The sequence below is a fragment of the Solea senegalensis genome, unplaced genomic scaffold (assembly GCF_019176455.1).
Source record: "Solea senegalensis isolate Sse05_10M unplaced genomic scaffold, IFAPA_SoseM_1 scf7180000017201, whole genome shotgun sequence".
NCBI classification, from domain to species: domain Eukaryota; kingdom Metazoa; phylum Chordata; class Actinopteri; order Pleuronectiformes; family Soleidae; genus Solea; species Solea senegalensis.
Genome location: NW_025322282.1, coordinates 41,443 through 62,999, shown reverse-complemented (window position 1 = coordinate 62,999; position 21,557 = coordinate 41,443). Strand labels below are relative to the sequence as shown.

Here is a 21,557-nt window from a genome sequence, read left to right as displayed (position 1 = left end):
CCATGTTTCTTCTCATAGATATTAAAAACCTCACAATCACTCACAGCACCACCGTAACCTGTCCTCACTTATCTATCCCACCCGCTCCACACACATCCAACACCATGTTGCAGGGGGCCTGTGGAACTGCCAGTCAGCTACTCGCAAGACTGAGTTCATCTCTGGCTTTGCCATTGAGCAATGCCTGGACTTCCTTGCTCTCACTGAGACTTGGATAACACCCTCCAACATAGCCACCCCTGCGGCTCTCTCCTCCGCCCACTCCTTCTCCCACACACCCAGATCGACTGGAAGAGGTGGCGGGACAGGTCTGCTCATCAACCCCAACTGGACTTTCACTCCTTACCCACTGCCACACTTCTCTTGACAGTCGTTTGAATTTCATGCCGTAACTGTAACTCACCCAGTCAAACAAACATTGTTGTCATCTACCGTCCACCAGGCCCATTGGGACACTTCTTGGAGGAACTAGATGTCCTCCTCTCAAACATCCCAGAAAATGGACCGCCACTTGTTCTTCTTGGTGACTTCAACGTCCAGTCAGAGAAGTCATCTGATCTACTTTCCTCTCTTTCTCTCTCACTTGCTCCTTCTCCACCAACTCACAAAGCTGGCAACCACCTTGACCTCATCTTCACGAGAAACTGCTCCACCTCCGACCTCAAGGTAACTCCACTTCATGTCTCTGATAATTTCTTCATTTCCTACTCTCTCCCACTCTCCCAATCTGATGATCTCATCTCATTGCACTGCACTTGTCCGTCTGAACATTCGCTCTCTCTCTCCCTCATCTCTCTCCTCAACTGTTCTATCAGCACTTCCTTCAGCTGGCTCCTTCTCCCTCATGCATCCCAACTCTGCCACAGACACCTTCCTCTCTTCCTCTCTGTCCTCTTACTTCACGGCGGGTTCGTAAGTCCTCCCCAGTCCTGTGGTTGTCTGACTCGGTGCATGCTGAGAGAGCCACGATACGGGCAGCAGAAAGAAAATGGATGAAATCAAAACACCCTGACGACCTGCTTTCCTATCATTCTCTTCTCTCCACCTTCACTGCTTCTATCTCTGCAGCCAAACAATCTTTCTATCAGGCTAAAATTCAATCCTCTTTCTCTAACCCCAAAAAACTCTTCTCGATCTTCTCTAACCTCCTTGACCCCCCCACCCCCCTCCTCCTTCCTCCCTTCTACCAATTCACTTTGGCAACTACTTCACAAAAAAGGTAGATGACATTCGCTCTTCTTTCTCAACCCCACCTCCTGATCTCACCACTCAGCTCCTTCTCTTTCCTTTTTCACCCCTCTATCTCATGATCAAGTTCTTTCCCTAATAACCTCTGCCCACCCCACCTCCTGCCCCCTTGACCCTATCCCCTCTCACCTCCTTCAGTCAATTGCTTCTGATCTTCTTCCTTTCCTCACCCACCTCATTAACACATCTCTATCATCTGGTTGCTTTCCGGCCTCTCTTAAAGAGGCCAGAGTGACCCCCCTCCTTAAAAAACCCAACCTTGACCCGTACAGACCTGTCTCTCTTCTTCCTTTTCTCTCCAAAACTCTGGAGCGTGCTATCTTTAATGAACTCTCCTCCTACCTTCACCGGAACAACCTTCTTGATCCTCTTCAGTATTGTTTTAAAGCAGGTCACTCGAACGAAACTGCACTTCTTGCTGTCACTGAGCAACTCCACACTGCCAGGGCTGCCTCTCTCTCCTCTGTGCTCATCCTCTTGGACCTTTCTGCAGCGTTTGACACAGTTAACCACCAGATCCTTACTTCCTCCCTTCAAGAACTAGGTGTCTCAGGCTCTGCACTTACCCTACTCCTGTCCTATCTTCAAAGCCGAACATACAGAGTAACCTGGAGAGGATCCGACAAGACTGAGTTTCTTTTTCTCCCAGGAAAGGGCTCTCCCACCACTGACCTGACCATCACCCTCGACAACTCTGTGGTAACTCCTTCTCATACCGCAAGGAACCTGGGTGTGACACTTGATGACCATCTCTCCCTCACTGCCAACATTGCTGCAACAGCTCCATCTTGCAGATACATGTTGTACAACATCAGAAGGATACGGCCTCTTCTAACCCAGAAGGCGGCACAGGTTCTGGTCCAGGCTCTTGTCATCTCATGCTTGGATTACTGCAACTCCCTCCTGGCTGGTCTCCCTGCGTGTGCCATACGACCTCTGCAACTCATCCAGAATGCAGCAGCTCGACTGGTCTTCAACTTACTAAAATTCTCCAACACTACACCGCTCCTCCGCTCCCTTCACTGGCTTCCTATAGCTGCTCACATCCGCTTCAAGACTCTAGTGCTTGCGTTCCATGCTACAAACGGATCCGGTCCAGCCTACATCCAGGTCATGATCAAAACCTACACCCCAGCCCGCCCACTCCGCTCTGCATCGGCAAACCGGCTTGCTGCCCCCTCACTGAGAGGATCGCAGAGGAACTCGCGACTGTTCACTGTCTTAGCTCCCAAATGGTGGAACGAGCTCCCCATCGACATACGGACAGCGGAAAGCTTCCACATCTTCCGCCACCTACTAAAAACACATCTCTTCCGACTCTACCTTGACTAAGACGACGACAAAAAAAAAAAAACAAACGTATACATCGCACTTATGACTAGCACTTCATATTTTGGCTTACTTGAAGCATGTTGCAGGGGGCCTGTGGAACTGCCAGTCAGCTACTCGCAAGACTGAGTTCTCATCTCTGGCTTTGCCATTGAGCAATGCCTGGACTTCCTTGCTCTCACTGAGACTTGGATAACACCCTCCAACATAGCCACCCCTGCGGCTCTCTCCTCCGCCCACTCCTTCTCCCACACACCCAGATCCACTGGAAGAGGTGGCGGGACAGGTCTGCTCATCAACCCCAACTGGACTTTCACTCCTTACCCACTGCCACACTTCTCTTGACAGTCGTTTGAATTTCATGCCGTAACTGTAACTCACCCAGTCAAACAAACATTGTTGTCATCTACCGTCCACCAGGCCCATTGGGACACTTCTTGGAGGAACTAGATGTCCTCCTCTCAAACATCCCAGAAAATGGACCGCCACTTGTTCTTCTTGGTGACTTCAACGTCCAGTCAGAGAAGTCATCTCCATCTTGCAGATACATGTTGTACAACATCATGATCAAAACCTACACCCCAGCCCGCCCACTCCGCTCTGCATCGGCAAACCGGCTTGCTGCCCCCTCACTGAGAGGATCGCAGAGGAACTCGCGACTGTTCACTGTCTTAGCTCCCAAATGGTGGAACGAGCTCCCCATCGACATACGGACAGCGGAAAGCTTCCACATCTTCCGCCACCTACTAAAAACACATCTCTTCCGACTCTACCTTGACTAAGACGACGAAAAACCAAACGTATACATCGCACTTATGACTAGCACTTCATATTTTGGCTTACTTGAAGCTCTTACTTACTTCTAGCTCTTATTTGTACCCAAATGTTTAAATGCACTTATTGTAAGTCGCTTTGGATAAAAGCGTCTGCTAAATGACATGTAATGTAATGTTCTGCAATTTGAATGAAGCTGAAGTCAAATGAAGAGGAACTATCAATCAGGTAGTGAGAAGAGGATGAAGAAAAAAAGACAGTGGTGCTGCTCGCGCAGATTGAACTGTTACTTTGTCTAACGGGGACACAGACTTGAACAGCAGCTAACATTAGCGTCAGAACGCTAGTTGACGTTAACACTAACTTACGCGAATGTGGCACCCTGTCATTTCACTGGTATCATTAATGATACCAGTGAAATGAGAAGGAGTATTATTATATATGTGTATATGTAATATCTGCATTGAAGCCCCCTTAACAACTATTTATATGCCACACTTTTTATTCACGGGGCCACACGGTGGTGTAGTGGTTAGCACTCTCGCCTTGCAGCGAGAAGACCCGGGTTCGAGCCCCAGTTGGAACAAGGGCCTTTCTGCATGGAGTTTGCATGTTCTCCCCGTGTGTGCGTGGGTTCTCTCCGGATTCTCCGGCTTCCTCCCACAGTCCAAAAACATGCAATGTGGGGATTAGGTGAATTGGACACTCTAAATTGACCATAGGAGTGAGTGTGAGAGTGAATGGTTGTTTGTCTCTAGTTGTGTGTGGCCCTGCGATGGACTGGCGAACTGTCCAGGGTGTACCCCGCCTATCGCCCGATGTAGCTGAGATTGGCACAGCACCCCGCGCGACCCTCTGGTGGAGGATAAAGCGGTTAGATGATGACTGACTGACTGACTTTTTATTCACTTTTAACTTGTTTTTAACTTCTTATGCAGTATTTATTGTAAAGGTACAAAATGTATTGGAGTGATTTAGAATTTGACTTTTTCTGTAACTAAAGTTGTGTAAGAGTTAATAGGTAGTGTTAAGCTATGAATGCTATGATAGCAATGAATAATTAAAGCTATGCCCAAGAAGAACAATTACAAATCTGTCTCTTATCTCTCCTCAGGATCATTACTTAAATTTGTCACCACAAATTTAAAACCGTAAGTCCAAATTCCTCTTTAATTAATAACATATACCATGCCCTGTAAAGATTCTTTATGACAATATACACTGTTTTGTTTTGTTTTTTGTCATATCAGTTCCAGCAGCATCCACCTCCAGTGGAATAGTGGCCACTCCACCTTCTGGTGGTCATGAGCAGGAAGAGACACCACAGGCACGAGAACCCACACCAAGTGATGATAGCGCTGATTGTGAGTTTAATGAATCAATACATTTTACTTTAAATAATAACATATACAAAAGTGAATCATTCTGGTCTGGGGACCAAACAAGACATTTGGAAATGTCTTCATTTCAAGGTTTGTGAAACAATGATCAACATTTTTCAACATTTTCCAACAGTTTATGAACCAAATAACAAATGAGTTAAAAACAAGTCAACCAGCGATGAATCAGTTAGGGAAATAAAAGTGTTAGTGGCTGCTTCAGTGTGTATGGAATTCAATTTGTGTCATTAACAACAAACTTTATTTACAACTTGCAAACCAATTATGAGACACAGTGTGTAAACTATTGATTTTATTTGCTTCTTCTTTTTTTTATCTCTTTTGATGATTTGATAGAACAGTTCATTATTTGCCAGTCAGTCTGTTGGTGGTTTTATAGAACAGTTCACTATTTGCCATTCAGTCTGTTGGTAGTTTTATAGAACAGTTCACTATTTGGCAGTCAGTCTGTTGGTGGTTTTCTAGAACAGTTCACTATTTGGCAGTCAGTCTGTTGGTGGTATTATAGAACAGTTCACTATTTGGCAGTCAGTTTGTTGGTGGTTTTATAGAACAGTTCACTACTTGGCAGTCAGTCTATTGGTGGTTTTATAGAACAGTTCACTATTTGGCAGTCGGTCTGTTGGTGGTTTCATAGAACAGTTCACTATTTGGCAGTTAGTCTGTTGGTGGTTTTATAGAACAGTTCACTATTTGGCAGTTAGTCTATTGGTGGTTTTATAGAACAGTTCACTATTTGGCAGTCAGTCTATTGGTGGTTTTATAGAACAGTTCACTATTTGCCATTCAGTCTGTTGGTAGTTTTATAGAACAGTTCACTATTTGGCAGTCAGTCTGTTGGTGGTTTTCTAGAACAGTTCACTATTTGGCAGTCAGTCTGTTGGTGGTATTATAGAACAGTTCACTATTTGGCAGTCAGTGTGTTGGTGGTTTTATAGAACAGTTCACTACTTGGCAGTCAGTCTATTGGTGGTTTTATAGAACAGTTCACTATTTGGCAGTCGGTCTGTTGGTGGTTTCATAGAACAGTTCACTATTTGGTTAGTCTATTGGTGGTTTTGTGGAACAGTTCACTATTTGGCAGTCAGTCTGTTGGTGGTTTTCTAGAACAGTTCACTATTTGGCAGTTAGTCTATTGGTGGTTTTATAGAACAGTTCTATTGGTGGTTTTATAGAACAGTTCACTATTTGGCAGTCAGTCTATTGGTGGTTTTATAGAACAGTTCACTATTTGGCAGTCAGTCTATTGGTGGTTTTATAGAACAGTTCACTATTTGGCAGTCAGGCTATTGGTGGTTTTATAGAACAGTTCACCATTTGGCAGTCAGTCTGTTGGTTGTTTTATAGAAAAGTTCACTGTTTGGCAGTCAGTCTATTGGTGGTTTTCTAGAATCAGTTTCACGTCACTTTGTTGCTTTAACGCCTTCTGTCTTTTATTAATTCAAAAAAAGTTGATGACTCATGTAGAAACTCGATAAAGGAAATTTGATAAATTTCGACCTCTGAGCCGTTGCTGTAGTAATGAGGGGGATTTCACAGGTGTGGCATCATAAATATCAAATCTAAACCAATCAATGAGTTGTTGACATTCTTTCTTTTCTTTTTTGAAGTATATTTTGACTTTTAAAACCTTTGTAATTTTTTGTACTGCACTTTTTCCACATTGATATTTCAGTTGTTTCCTCTCAATATCACACATTCACATTTATTGTTCTTATATTTCACACTTTTATGTCAGTGCTTAACTTATTGTTTGAATTATTTGCTCACTTTTCTGTTACAGTTCAGTAGAGGTGAGCGATGTGACTTTAACAACGATGTTCATGGCTATATTTCTCAGATTATCAAAATAGAAATGTTTATTTTGATATGGAAAGATAAATAGTTCACAATAAAGACACAAAAATCCTATTCATTTAAAAAAAAGAAAGAAAAATATTTACACACTAACAGAAAACCAGTGTTAAATTCCAGTCAATCAATACAGTTTTCTTTTGAATACACAGTCTATAATAGAAACATTTGTATTTAGTTTCCTCTGATTCCATACATTCTCAGACTCAGTTAACATGTCCTGAACTAGATGTGGACGACTCACTGTGCTTTAACTTTACAGAAAAGTAAGAAGGTAGAAGGTTTCTATGTTCTCCAGAGAGTCAACCAGGGCGTTTACTTTTACAGCCACAAATAATATGATGTAAGAGCAGAGTGACAAAGATCAGTGCTTGTTAAGGTGAAGGTTTATCAGGACTGAACAAGACTAAAGTTAACTGCAGTCACCTGTGTGACAGATTCTATCTAAAACTATTCATAATGAAGATAATGTGAGAATACACAGTATCTGAAAGCAAAATTAAAATAAAGAATTACAATAAAACTACCAACTACCACCAACTGAAAAAACTGTCATCAAAAATGACATCAAAGAAATTCCATCATAGATTAGTATCACAGATTAAGACTTGCTTTTTAAGAATCCTGGATTTCTTAATTGTACTTTGGTGCTTCAGGCTCCTGAGAGTAGAACTCACAATAGTGTGTCGATACTTTACAGTCCATAATAAACCTCAGGGACTCACGGTAGATAAACGGTGCCAAAGGATGATCTTATTTTATCAAGCTTTCACAGACATTGAGCAGAAACATTCATAAAAGATCTCCATAATCCAACACTGACAAAAACAGTGACAAGACACTTTTTTACATCAAAAGAAAAAACACAAAGGGAAGTTTTACCTTGTCTGACCACTTTGGCCGTTTATCTTCTGCCTTCCTCAGAACTGTCACCTAAGGTTAGGTGATCACATGCCTTATCAGCTCTTACGGAGGCGTGATCTTCCTGTCAGGGTTAACGGCTCGACCGCGCCTCTGGTTGCTGCTCCTCCAGTCTTAATCTACGATACTAAATTTATTCTGTCTGTTACACGGACATCAAACCAGGATGAGAAGGCGTGGCTTAGTCAAGTCGTGTGTAACTGATTGTGGTAAGTGCGCGTTCACGTCTATTTGAAGTAGAGGTCGAGCACAGATTTACTGATGCAGAAATGGAGAAGAGATCTCTGAAGGGTCTAACCCTGTAGATCTCTAACCCTAACTCATATCTGAAGGGTCTAACCCTGTAGATCTCTCCTAACCAACTCTGAAGGGTCTAACCCTGATCTCTAACCCTAAACTCTGAAGGGTCTAACCCTGACTCAACTCTGAAGAGTCTAACCCGGTAGATCTCTAACCCTCAACTCTGAAGGGTCTAACCCTGAAGATCTCTAACCCTGACTCAACTCTGAAGGGTCTCCTAGATCTCTAACCTAACCCAACTCTGAAGGGAACCCTGAAGATCTCTAACCCTGACTCACTCTGGCGGGTCTAACCTGACCCAACTCTGAATGATCTAACTGTGAGATCTCTAACCCTAACCCAACTCTGAAGGGTCTAACCTGAAGATCTCTAACCTGACTCAACTCTGAAGGGTCTAACCCTGACCCAACTCTGAATGATCTGATCTCTAACCCTAACCCAACTCTGAAGGGTCTAACCCTGTAGATCTCTAACCCTAACCCAACTCTGAAGGGTCTAACCCTGTAGATCTCTAACCCTAACCCAACTCTGAATGGTCTAACCGTGAAGATCTCTAACCCTGACCCAACTCTGAAGGATCTAACCGTGAAGATCTCTAACCCTAACCCAACTCTGAAGAAAAATCCAATATTCTGATTGTGGTAAGTGCGTGTTCACGTCTATTTGAAGTAGGCCGTGAGGTATATACATACATATATATATATATATATATATATATATATATATATATATATATATATATATACATACACATATATATATATATATATATATATACATACGTAAGTGGAAAGGGAACTTGACTTGTAACTGGAAGGTCGCTGGTTCAAATCCCCAACCGGCCAAAAAGGGCTGGGGTACCCCTGAGCAAGGTACCCAACTCCCAATGCTCCCCGGGCGCTACTCAGTGTGGCAGCCCACTGCTCCTAATTCTAGGATGGGTCAAATGCAGAGAATAATCAGTCGATCTGAGACTGAGAATAATTTCCCTAAGGGGATTAATAAAGTATCAAAAATCAAATCAAAATGTATATGTATATACACTATACATTGACCGATGGCTCCAAGCTTGATATGTGAGACCAAGGGCCAACCCTGAACATGTCTGCAAGACATTAACTGCACAAAGGAAGTAGGTCACCCAAAACAGGAAGTGCACTTTAAATCTCACATACATTGACCGATCGGCTCCAAACTTCATATGTAAGTGTGTTCAGAGGCCCTGAACACATCTGCAAGACATTAACTGCACACAGGAAGTAGGTCGAGTGAAACAGTAAGTGCCCTTCAACTTCGCAGCGCATTGACCAATCTGCTCAAAACTTGATATGTGAGACTAAGGGCCCGCCCTGAACACGTCTGCAAGCCATGACCTGCACACAGGAAGTAGGTCTTCGAAGATAGGAAGACAGGAAGACAGGAAGTGACCCGTAACATTGCCATACCAATCTGCACTAAACTTCACATGAGAGATATGTGACCCGGCCAGAGCACAGAGTCTAGGGCTTACCCGGACTGCTGGCGGGGCGGCGGCTGCGAGGGCCCACACATTGCAGGTCGCAGCTTTAATTTTATTTATTTTCCCTCTACCCTTGTGTTTTTTTGTGACACTATGTTTTCTCTACATTTGGACAGGTACGTGAGAAAGGTGACATAGACTGGAAGCTCCAATTAACGCTGCATTACCAATACCAATGACTTTTAAACATAAAAAAGCACTTGTTTTTTTCACATTGTTCTGTTTACTTCAGGGCACTCTGCAAAATGTGGGAGCTATTTCTTTTTGGACCTCCAGCTAGTTCAGGTGTGTAGAATTATTCTTGTGACTTTTTACTTTGTATAAAGATATGTTTTTATTTTTTTGCTTCTACTTTGTGTTTGTTTTTCTCTCAACAGAGCAATGAAGTGGGCGGTAGCTACCACATGGAAAAGGAGGGGCTACGACCAAGTCTGCAATCCATTGGCTTGGGTGTGGATTACATTGTTACGGACAGAAGTTTCTGAGACGCCTACAAATGACACAGTTTTATGACGTGTGGTCATTTTTATCACTAGGCTTCTCATAACATACTTGTATGACTATGTATTGTATGTTGTACAAATTGAGAAAAAAGTGTTCAAATAGCGACCACCGAAACTTATGGTTATTTGTCTCAAACACGAGGCGTCTTCTGACAGTTGAAGCTAAAATCTGAGCCCTTTCACCTCTGCTTCAACTACATTTCACTAAGAAGTGGATGAATATTTGTCAGTAGGTCATAGGTAGATGAAAAAGTGTTCTATAAAATGTATTTGTGTTTTGGCTGTGTGGCATAAAGAACCATGTGTACGACAGTGTAACGTCCACAACATCAGGCCCAGAGGAGGAGGCAGAGTGGACATCCATAATAAATCACATGCAGGATGTGCATACTCATGACAACACATTGTACCCAAAGTGTGCTCATGCTGACAAGGTGTCGAGGGATAAAAACAAGTGGTTCAAACCTGGTGAGGAAAAAAAAACAAAAAATGTTTTCCGACCATGGACAATAACTGGACTCAAAGAATCACTTAGTCAACTCCCTCCCATCTCTGGGGGAGGAGAGGATGGAATCGTGCTAGGTTCCCAGAGATTGTTCGCCACGCAGTCCATGCTGAAGGGCTGTTAAATGAATCCAAAAAGAAGTGGAAGGAGAAAACAGAGAGAGACTTACATCAGGCATCACTGCGCCTGTTCCAATCAACAGGGAAACCATCGTTTGTGGGACGCGGAAGAACCATGCAGCGGGGCAGAGGAAATTTCTCACGCACCCCATCGAATCCACAAGGCCCACCACGAGTGCCTAATGACGTGTGTTTCAACTGTGGAGAGAAAGGACACTAGTCACAGGACTGTCCTCATCCCAAAGTGCGAGCTGGGAGACCCCAGCGAGGACGTGGAGGCCAGGGCGGAGGAAGAGGGCATGCATATGAACTAAAACATTTCAAAGCCGACTGAAACCAAACCTTCCCCTCTGCTGCGCGGGTTTCCTGTGTAATGCCTCCAACTGAATGGCCTCACACAACGCCAGAGGGAAGTGAAAACACACACACACATCAGAAACTCACTCCTGAAGAATGTACACAAGTCCTGCAGGCAATTGATAAACTAGAAACACAAACACAAACATCTGTAGTGGGAGCATATGCATTTATGACACCAAAATCTTTTTTTAACCTTCCGCAACTTACTCTGAAGGTTGGCTGTAAGAAAATAACATTTTTGGTAGACTCAGGTGCCACAAGATCTGTTATTACAGAAGCAGATTTTCCTGAGGCTAAGATGGGACAACGGTTCATATATGCACTGGGGGCCACAGGGACAACAGTTAAGGAGTATTTCACGTTGCCCTTGTCATGTGAGCATAACAATCCATTTGTGAAATTAAAATTTTCTTTCCTTTTATCCCCTAATTGTCCAGTTAACCTTATGGGAAGAGACCTGCTGCTCCAGCTCGGGGTCAACATCATCTCTTCTCCTGAGGGAATGAAAGCTGTGAGAAGGGGCTTGCCACAGCCCACACCGTCTCCAAATTCAGATGAGGCTCCAGATTTGGAGAATGATTCAGATCTCCTGTGCACATATGACACCACCCATTTGTATGTGTATGAGTGGCTGATGAATGAAGGTGCGGGGAGATTGTTGTTTGAGTGTGCGAAACACCATGTGCATGCACCAGACACCGACTTCATGACTAGCAGCAAATATGATGTGGGACTGGTTAAAAATAGCGTGCCCGTGGAGATTGTTCCCAAGTCCTCATTCAGACCTAAACGTGCGCAGTATCCTCTCTCGCGCCAGGCGATAGAAGGTATACACCCTGTTTTTGATTCTCTGTTACAGGCTGGAGTAATTGTCCCCTGCAACACATCACCAGTGAACAATCCCATTTTCCCAGTTCAGAAGGCACAAGACGGACCTGGAAATCCTGAGTGGCGCTTTGTCCAGGACCTGAAAGCGGCAAACGCTTCAGTACACGCCTAACGTTCCAAACTCAGGCAGCAGAGTTATTTGCATTAACCCGTGCTTTCATCCTAGGAGCGGAACAGAATATTACAGTATACACAGATTCACAATATGCTTCCAATGTATGCCATAACTTTCACACTTTGTGGAAAAACCGTGGTTTCTTTACGTCTACAGGAAAACCGATTGCTCACAGACTGCTCATCCTCAACCTTTTATCTGCATTACTCCTGCCTGTCTCTGTAGCAGTATGCAAATGCAGAGCCCACACTGGTTCTAACGACCCAGTGTCACAGGGAAATGCAACAGCCAATGCAGCTGCTAAGAGAGCTGCTCTTTGTCCTGCCTCCCCAATTTTGCAAATTCCCCTAACTCTCCAGGATGATTTTTTTTCCCTCAATGATGTCTCTTTGCTTCAAACAGGAGCTGATACTGGGGAGAAAGCATTCTGGAAGAAAAAAGGGTGCACAAAACTCCCATCTGAAGTCTGGGTAGACATAAATGGTCTTGCAGTTCTTCCAAAATCTATATTCCCTTTTCTAGCTAAGTTGACCCATGGTCCTGACCATGCGTCAAAAGGAGGGATGTTAGATATTGTAAATAAACTATGGTATGCGCCAGGGTTTTCAACATTTGCTGCAGACTTTTGTAAAAAATGTGTAATTTGTGTCACTAACAACGTTGGCAGAGGTGTGCAAATCACTCCATGCAAGGGGTACATGTACTGCCTTGTAATAGTTGACATGTTTTCAAAATGGATTGAATGTTTCCCATGTAGGCATGCAACGGCCGTTTCAGTGGCAAAAACACTCTTGAAGGAAGTAATACCACGTTGGGGTTTGCCGTCCAAATTGACTAGCGACAGTGGTTCTCATTTTGTGAATAGTGTCATTCAAAGTCTATCAGAAAGCCTTCAGATCAACCTAAAAACACACTGTGCGTATCATCCAGCGGTAGAAAGAGCTAATCAGACCCTGAAGATACAATTAACAAAATTAATGGCTGAAACAAAGTTGCCATGGGTTGAAATTCTACCCCTCGCTCTCATGTTCATGAGAGGAAGCCTACATAAAACGACTGGATTATCTCCTTATGAGATTCTTACTGGGCGTCCTATTCGAATGACGAATACTCCTTATCCTCAAAACAGGCTAACTCTGATAGGGATGGATGATGACATGTTAAGATATTGTTGTGCACTCAAATGTTGTTCTCAAACTTATCTTCCCTAAGGTGAAAGCAGCCCTTCCTGACCCTGCAGTAGCTGAACTACACCACATCCGGCTCGGAGACTGGATAGTGGTATAGGATCTCAGACGGAAGCATTGGCATCCATCCCGGTGGTCAGGACCATTCCAAGTGCTGCTGACAACTCCAACTGCTGAAAGGGATACCTGGATCTATGCGACCCATCGTAAACCTTTTCCTGGAAATGCCTCAGCCAACAGAACAACAACAACGGGAAATTTATCGAGGAAAATGCTGCAAAACCTTGCTAGTAGTTTTCTACAGGCGTGGCAGTCCAATGGCCTGGACATCAGAAAAATGATAGCCTGCGACAAATGGACTTCAAAAGTCAGCATATAACATCAACAACCACACATACTACTGATTCACTCACATTCACCAGTCGAACTGACGTCATTTACACTGATACTTTGACACCTAATCTTCCACCGAGGAATGAAGAAAGACATCGAGGGAGCACAAAGACACTGAGGGCAGAAGTGACGTGGGTGTGTCACCCATGCAGGATCAAGAGATCCCAGAAGACATGGATAAAAAACTCACTGTCACAGAAGAATTAGTCAAAAAAAAAAGGTGTACGGCTCAAACACTACTGTACTAATTGTTCAGAGTCCTCCAGCTAACTGGCATTCTTTGTTCCAGCTGGAGGTGAGACATTGTCCTTGTTTACATCCTGTCATTAGTTTAGTGCAATATTACGCTGATTGTCCCCACACTGACACTACAAGTCGGAAATCGTGTAAGGCTTCTCACCATGCATGGTATACGGCGAGAAAGAATGTCTAAAGTCATACGACATATCAGGCAAATATGTATTTAACTTGTGTAGATTGGTTTTGTGAGAACATGGTTCCACAATCTTTCCCTTCAAATTCCACTTATGCCGAACCAACTGAGATTCCTAACAAGAGTACAAATCTCTCACATTCTGTTTGTTTATGTTCAAACGGCAGGTCAGTTCATGGGAATCTGACATTGTTCAAACCCTGTTATTAGTTTAAACACAAATCGATTTAAGTCCGGTCCCATTAAAATAACATTTGGAAATAAAGAAACTGTGCTAGTCAATAAATATCTTCATGCTCCTGCACATAAAGGTATACCTCCTATTGGAAATTTTTATTGGCTTTGTGGTAATGAGGCATTCTTGTTTTTACCACCAGAATGGTCTGGGTGTTGTTATTTTGTTAACTCAATTATTGCTAATTTAGCTATACTCCTAATAACTCTGAATCAAAATTCAAACCCTATGCACGTTCATAAACGAGAGATGGCACAGTTTTCCACCCTCTCATCATATCATTGGCGTATTTCGTTGGGAGAAAAATGGGGTATTGGATTATTGCCAGTCTCCTCCCCAATGGCAGCAGGCTGAAGAGGCTGTGAGACGGATGGGAGGGGTCACCTGTAATCCTGGTGATGCGGGTGTTGTAAATGTCTGGGGAGAGACACCAATGATCCTCTCAGCTGCTCTCATGATGCGCTGCAGGGTCTTGCGGCAGGACACGGTGCAGGCACCATACCACAAGGTGATGCAGCTTGTCAGGATGCTCTCGATGGTGCCTCTGTAGAAGGTGTGCATTATGGGGGTCCAGTTTGTGAATGAGCTGCTGGGGGATGATTGTGTTGATTGCTGAGCTGAAGTCAATGAACAGCATTCTAACGTAGGAGTCTTTAGTCTCCAGGTGAGTGGAGGGCAGCGGACATGGCATCATCGGTCGAGCGGTTTGACCGATATGCAAACTGGAAGGGGTCTAGGGTGGGGGGGAGGGCTGACTTGATGTGCTGCATGACTAGCCACCATGTCTCGAAGATTTGTCTATCGATTAGGGTGATGGGGTAAGACTAAGTCTTTCAGGTATGAAGGGGCCTGACCATTAAGTGCTTTGTACGTGAGGAGGAGGATTTTAAATTGAATTCTAGACTACGGGGAGCCAGTGTAGAGAAGCTAACACTGGAGATATGGTCTCTCTTTCTAGTTCCTGTCAGAACTCGTGCTGCAGCATTTTGAATTAACTGAAGGGTTCTAACAGACTTGTTGGAACATCCTGATAATAAGGAGGTGGAAGAAGGCTGTTCTGGAAATTAGTTTTATGTGTGAATCAAATGACATTTCCTGGTCAAAAGTAACTCCAAGGTTCCTCACAGTGGAACTGGAAGCCAGGGTGATGTCATCTAAAGTGACAATGTGATCGGAAAGTTTTTCTCTGAGGTGTTTAGGGCCGAGTATAATGACCTCAGTTTTTTCTGACTTTAAAAGTAGAGAGAAATCAGCAGGTTTTAGTTTCAATAGATGGTTAAACGAACAATTTGGTCCCTGGGTTGCAATCATTGTTCATGTGTGTATCCGTGTGCTAATTGTGTTTGGTATAACTTTTTGTTGTTGTACTTGTGCACTCACTTGTATGCAAGTGTTTGTGGATAGAGGGAGGTGACAGAGCACCAATGTATGTGAAAGTACCTTGTGAACAAAGTAAGGATTGTGAATCAAATGTGTGTCACATTTCAGAATGGGCCCCAGGTAACCCGTATAGTGAGAGTGATTCAGATGAAGAGATAATGTGAATAGAATTGTTTTGGTTTGCTTTTTGTTTTTTTTTGTTTTTTTGTTTTTTGTTTTTTTTGTTTTTTTTTCTGAGAGTGAATAGTTAACTATATATACTAATATGATTGCAGTGTGTAGTCAAAAGTTAGTTAACGGGACCGTGTGATTTCCCAAAAATTATGTTGACACTTTGTGTCAAAAAGGAGGAAATGTGGGAAATAACCAGTTGTCTTTCTGTTTCCTGTAGTGGTTAAGATAACTATCTACTAACAGTCAAGCTGTGAATGAAGGCTGGGGAAATTGTATGATAAGGAAGGGTCAACGTAAGGGTTGCACATAATGGTATCTGTTAGTCGTCGTAAACATTAGATCTAATGGGGTCATAAACGTTAGGTCTGGTGTCTGTTCTTGTTTTACTTTGATGTTTCTGTATAAATGGTAAAGCTTTCTTGAGAAACGGGAGAGAACATTTAGAACTTCTTGGTGACAGGGTCTCTCCTTTATACATGAAGTAAAGATATGATTCACTGAACACTGATGAATTTCTTTCACAGGCCACATTCATGAAGGAACAATGTGAGATTTTGAGCACAGAAAAATATATTTTGCAAGCTTAATACATGTATTTGCATGTTTGCAAATATTAATTTTAACAGTTTAATCAATTTTACTCATATGTCCTCTCACATCTCAAATCTCGCGTTACAAATGTGCCACAAAATCAACCAATCAGAAATTTAGACTGGCTGTATTTGTCTCCAATCACAACGCTTCTATAACACGACATTCAGCTTCTTAAATGTGAATCTTTTCTACTTCAGTAGTTCAATCAGTAGTTGCCATGGTTACTAACTAGTAGTTGTAGCAGCTTTAGGTTAGCGGGAGGAGCTAACATGTAGTTGCAGCTGGAGGTGGTTCCACCTACCTGTGCAAAATATATCTTAATTGTTGGGGAACAACAGTTATGGGCAATCAGGTGATTGTTAAAAATAATTAAATAATTATGTTTAATAGTTGCTTATTTCTTAAATATTTTTGAAAAATAAAGTAAATGTTAATTTTGTAAATCGAGGATCCACCCCGAAAACGAGAAGAGACAATCAATCTACGGTATGTGTTTAAAATCAGTCTACGCAATCCTAATATCCCAATAAAACAATTTTGAAGGAAAAGATTTGTGCACTGGCTCTCTGAACTCTCTGTCACAGCATACGTGCACAAAAGACACAGAGCCTTTAAGTGAATAAACAATATAACTTAATAATATGAATTAAGCAACTTGAATCAATCTAGATCAATGAATATCAAAAGCACATCAAGAAAATCGAGTGATTTGAATTAACAAATGTCACTCACTACAACTAGAAAATCACAGTCACTGGTGTTTTATGTTGTTCATAATTTGTGTGATTATTAGTTGTAGTGAGTGACATTTGTGAATTCAAATCACTCAATTTTCATTGTTTCCAAAACACAATCAGGGACAGTAAATGAGTCATTACACACTTTATTCTGTGTGTCATTGGATCATGACGTGTGACACTGGCACATTTATAGATTGTTGAAAAAGTGACCAGAATGATTTCAGCACAGTGACAGTGACACTGAACAGCTCCTCTGCTGTGGATCATGGTTCTGATCACTTCCCCTTTGACCTCTCCTCTCTAAAGTGCAGATACAGTCATCATAGAGTAAACTTACTGAGGAAAAATGACCATCATGCAACTGGGCCCTTTTATCAAAAACAGCAGCACAAAGTTAGACCCTCCTTTCAACTCAAAGGTTGTGGGTTTGTGGGTTAAGGGCAAGACCCTTAACCTTGTGTTGCTCCTGACAGTTAATTATAGTTATTATATCTGGAAAGTATTTAACACTAATTAGCTAACAAATATTACATATACAGAAATATGGTGTTCCTTCCCCATAATAAAACAGTTCATTTCATGCCAAAAACACAGCAACATTTATAAACAGGAACCAGGTGGAAAAACCATGTAATTCCCATTTTAGTAGGAAAGCTCTTCTTTATTCCGTTGCTTTTCAGAAGATCAAAGACTTCTTGCTCTAATCATTTCCAGCAGACTTTGCACTGAGAGGTGTAATGCTGCCCTCCACTGTTCAAAGTTCTGAAGTTCGCAATCACTGTTCAAAGTTCTCAGTATCATCTTCTCGTCCTTCTTTGTTGCATTCAAAACACCTTAAAGAAAATTGCCTTAATGGCAAGATGACAATTCTTCTCAATATTAAAAAATTATTATAGGGAAAAACCTGAGCGCCCCAGGTCAGCCTGTTGTCCTTTGAATATACTACATGAAAAAAGTGTTTTAATTGTCCTGGGAAGTCCAAACTGGCAGAGACCATCTGCATGTCAAAGTAACATCCATCGTGTTTATTATGTGCCAGCATCAAAGCTCCTCTTCAAAGACTTCTCTAGTGTTCCATGTCACCTGGAAGGAGTTCTTACATTACAAGATAACCTCTAGTGCTCCACATCAGTTGGAACTCACACGGTTGCATTACTGCTCTCTCTTCTAGTCTTACTTAAAAAAGAACAAATTTCACAACCATGTCACTGCAAAGAATCATATCTTTCTTGATCGGTGACTGTTGTGGAGCACTCAGTCCTCTGTACAAGCGATTGGTAGACAACATCTTTCCAGCAAACCAAAAGAATGGGCTAGTAAAAGCCAACATGGAGAAGCTGACATTCTATGCCTTGTCGGTTCCAGAAGAGCTTGACTGTATTGGCGCTTACCTGTCTAAGAGAATGTCAAAGGATGTGGCTCGACAAAGATACAGGTATGTGTGCATAGCAATGGAAGCGCTGGACCAGCTGCTGATGGCCTGTCGCTCTCAGAGCATCAACCTGTTTGTGGAGAGTTTCCTGAAGATGGTGCGTGAGGTGCTAGAGTCGGACAAACCTAGCCTACAGATCCTAGGAACCAATTCCTTTGTGAAGTTTGCCAATATACAAGAGGACAACCCCTCCTACCACCGCTGTTACCATTTTTTTGTGTCACGTTTCAGTGACATGTGCCACTTTAGCGACGAGGACCCCGATATCTGCTTCAAGATTCGCATGGCAGGTATCAAGGGTCTAAATGGAGTAGTGAGGAAGACGGTGAATGACGACCTACAGGCCAATATCTGGGACCCTGAGCTCATGGGCAAGATTGTCCCCTCTCTACTTTTCAACTTGCAGAGTGGAGAATGCACACAGAACCACTCCCCTTCGCTGCTGCAGATGTCAGAGAAAGAAAAGAGTGGCTTGGTGGAGTTGACAGAGTGCTGCTTTAGAGAGCTTCTGAGACGAGCTGCCTATGGCAAAATCAAGAATGTCATCACACCTGTGCTAATGCACTTAGATAATCATTGTCTATGGGAGGGGACAACCTTTGCAGTGCATTGCTTCAAAATCATTATGTACTCCATCCGATCTCAGCACTCTCACTTGGTCATCCAGCAGCTTCTTGGTCACCTGGCTGCTAACAGCAAGAACTCAGCCACAGTGCGAGCTGGAATCATAGAGGTCTTGCTGGAGGCAGCTGCCATCGCAGCCAGCTGCTCTGTTGGTCTCACAGTGTTGGAGATTTTCAACACTTTGGTGCAGCAGCTTCATTTGAGTGTTGACTATGAGTTGACAGGTTCATATGACGGCAGTATCAACATCGGATCTGAGATCACCAACGCTCACGAGGAGAGGCAGCTGCAGGAGGCTGTCATCCGTACCATCAGTTCATTTGCCAACACTCTGCCAGCTTACCAGAGGTCAGAGGTCATGCTCTTCATTATGGGCAAAATCCCTGGTATTCACACAGCCATGCCATCCACAGGCTCAGGGCCTGAGGGTACCAGGATGATTCAAGTCATGTTACTTAAGTCCTTAGTCCAGGTGACAGCAAGTTTCCATACCACCAACATGCTGAAAACCCAGCTAAGCTCTTACCTGGAGCCACTGCTGTCCGTGTCTCTCACCAAGGATCCAGAGGTGCAACTGTTGGCACTCCAAATACTTATTAGTCTCATGGATTGGCATGACAACAGGTCCAAGCTCCTCAGCATGAGCAGCATCCTGGACATATCTGTGCTCAAGATCAAAGTGGTCAAGTGTTCCAGACAAGATAACTTATTCATGAAAGGTCACGGCCAGCAGCTTTACCAACACATCTACTTGGCGTGCAAGGAGCAGAGTAATGGTAGGCAGCATTACGAGAAACTTTTTGCTTTGTTTGCCATTTTGAGTGTGGAGCTGGCAAATCCAGAGGTGGTTCTGGACCTCGTTCGCCTGACAGTTGCATTGCAGGACCTGGCACTGTCAACTGATGAGGATCTGCCTATTTACAATCGCTGTGCTATTCATTCCCTGACTGCCGCTTACTTCAACCTTATTTGCCAGCTCACCACTATTCCAGCCTTTTGCAAGTATATACACGAGGTTATTAAGGTCAGGCAGGTAAATAGCCCTCACCTTTTACCCGAGGGTGTCTTCACGTACAACCCCAAGCTGCCTGCCTCACTGGAGAATGTGGAAGGGGATGTTTTATTTCTCCAGTCAAAAATCTCTGAAGTCCTTGGGGGTGGTGGTTATAACACAGAGAGACTTTCTATACCTTTCATTCCTCAGTACACAGATGATGATCATCTGTCCATTGGTGAAACTGTCTCACAGGTGGAGTTACAGTCTAGAAATAGTCCAGAGAAAGAGGAGAGGAGAGTGACAGAGGAGATCACATTCAAAGCCTTGAAAAATGTCATTGTGGGCAGTGTGGATATGGAGGAGCAGGACAGGGAGTGGAGGAGACGAGTGATGGAGAAGTTTCAGAAGGCACCCTTTAAGGAAATAGCTGCACATTGTGGTCCAAGGGCCACACAACTGCATAGGAGACTAAATCAAATCTTAGAGATTACAATTAGACCCCCACCCAGTCCTGCTGGAACCATGTTATCAAGTCATGGCCAAAGTCAAAGATCCTCTGTACCCATCTATGACATGACATTTCCTGACCTGTTTTTGTACTAAACCAGAAAGTCAACTGAGGTGTTGAATAAGTATTGTATACACTTTAATGGCTGTAAAGTTGTTAACCCCATCATTTACAAGAGATATTCAGCAATAACAAATGTTGTATCCAGGCCACTTTAAAACATTTTTTTTAACTTAGTCATCTGAAATGACAATTATTTCACTCAGCGGGCAGAACTTCAGGCCATCCCAAACATAAAACTAAATGTCAGAGTCACAGCGACTGCTCTCATATTAATACTGATGCTTAAAAAACTGGCTGTGCATTGATAGTTGATCCTGTGCATGTTGTTTTTCTGGTGTAACATGTTTACTTGATGGCGTTTTAGGACTTGCTGACGTTTTGGGACTTGCTGGCGTTTTAGGACTTGCTGGCGTTTTTTTGCTTTTGGGACTTGCTGGTGTTTTGGGACTTGATGGCATTTTAGGACTTGCTGGCGTTTTGGGACTTGATGGCGTTTTAGGACTTGATGGCTTTTAGGACGTGCTGGCGTTTTGGGACTTGATGGCGCTTTGGGACTTGCTGGCGTTTTGGGACTAGATGGCATTTTGGGACTTGATGTTTTAGGACTTGATGGCGCTTTTAGGACTTGCTGGTGTTTTAGGACGGTTGACGCTTTTGGGACTGCGCTTTGGGACTTGCTGGCGTTTTGGGACTTGCTGGCGTTTTGGGACTTGATGGCATTTCAGGACTTGCTGGCATTTTGGGACGTGCTGGCGTTTTTGGACTTGCTGGCGTTTTAGGACTTGTTTTTTTTATCTTTAAGGCATTTCACCACTTTAAAGGGCAGAGTATGTCTAATAAGTATTCCAACACCTCTGCTTCTGGCCGTAAAAGACGAAAAATATACTTGTCCAAACATACACCCTGTTGTACTGTAGTTTGGTTTAAACACTGACACAAAACCGATTTATATGGAATTAGAT

General features: G+C 43.1%; 1 protein-coding gene across 1 annotated transcript; it reads left to right on the top strand.

The window, feature by feature from the left end:
* Positions 1 to 18,197: 18,197 nt before the first annotated feature.
* LOC122764078 (protein EFR3 homolog B-like) lies at positions 18,198 to 20,627 on the top strand. Its single transcript, XM_044018446.1, has one exon. It carries the CDS (start codon positions 18,300 to 18,302, stop codon positions 20,625 to 20,627), a length of 2,328 nt encoding a protein of 775 aa, XP_043874381.1. The 5' UTR covers positions 18,198 to 18,299.
* Positions 20,628 to 21,557: the final 930 nt, after the last annotated feature.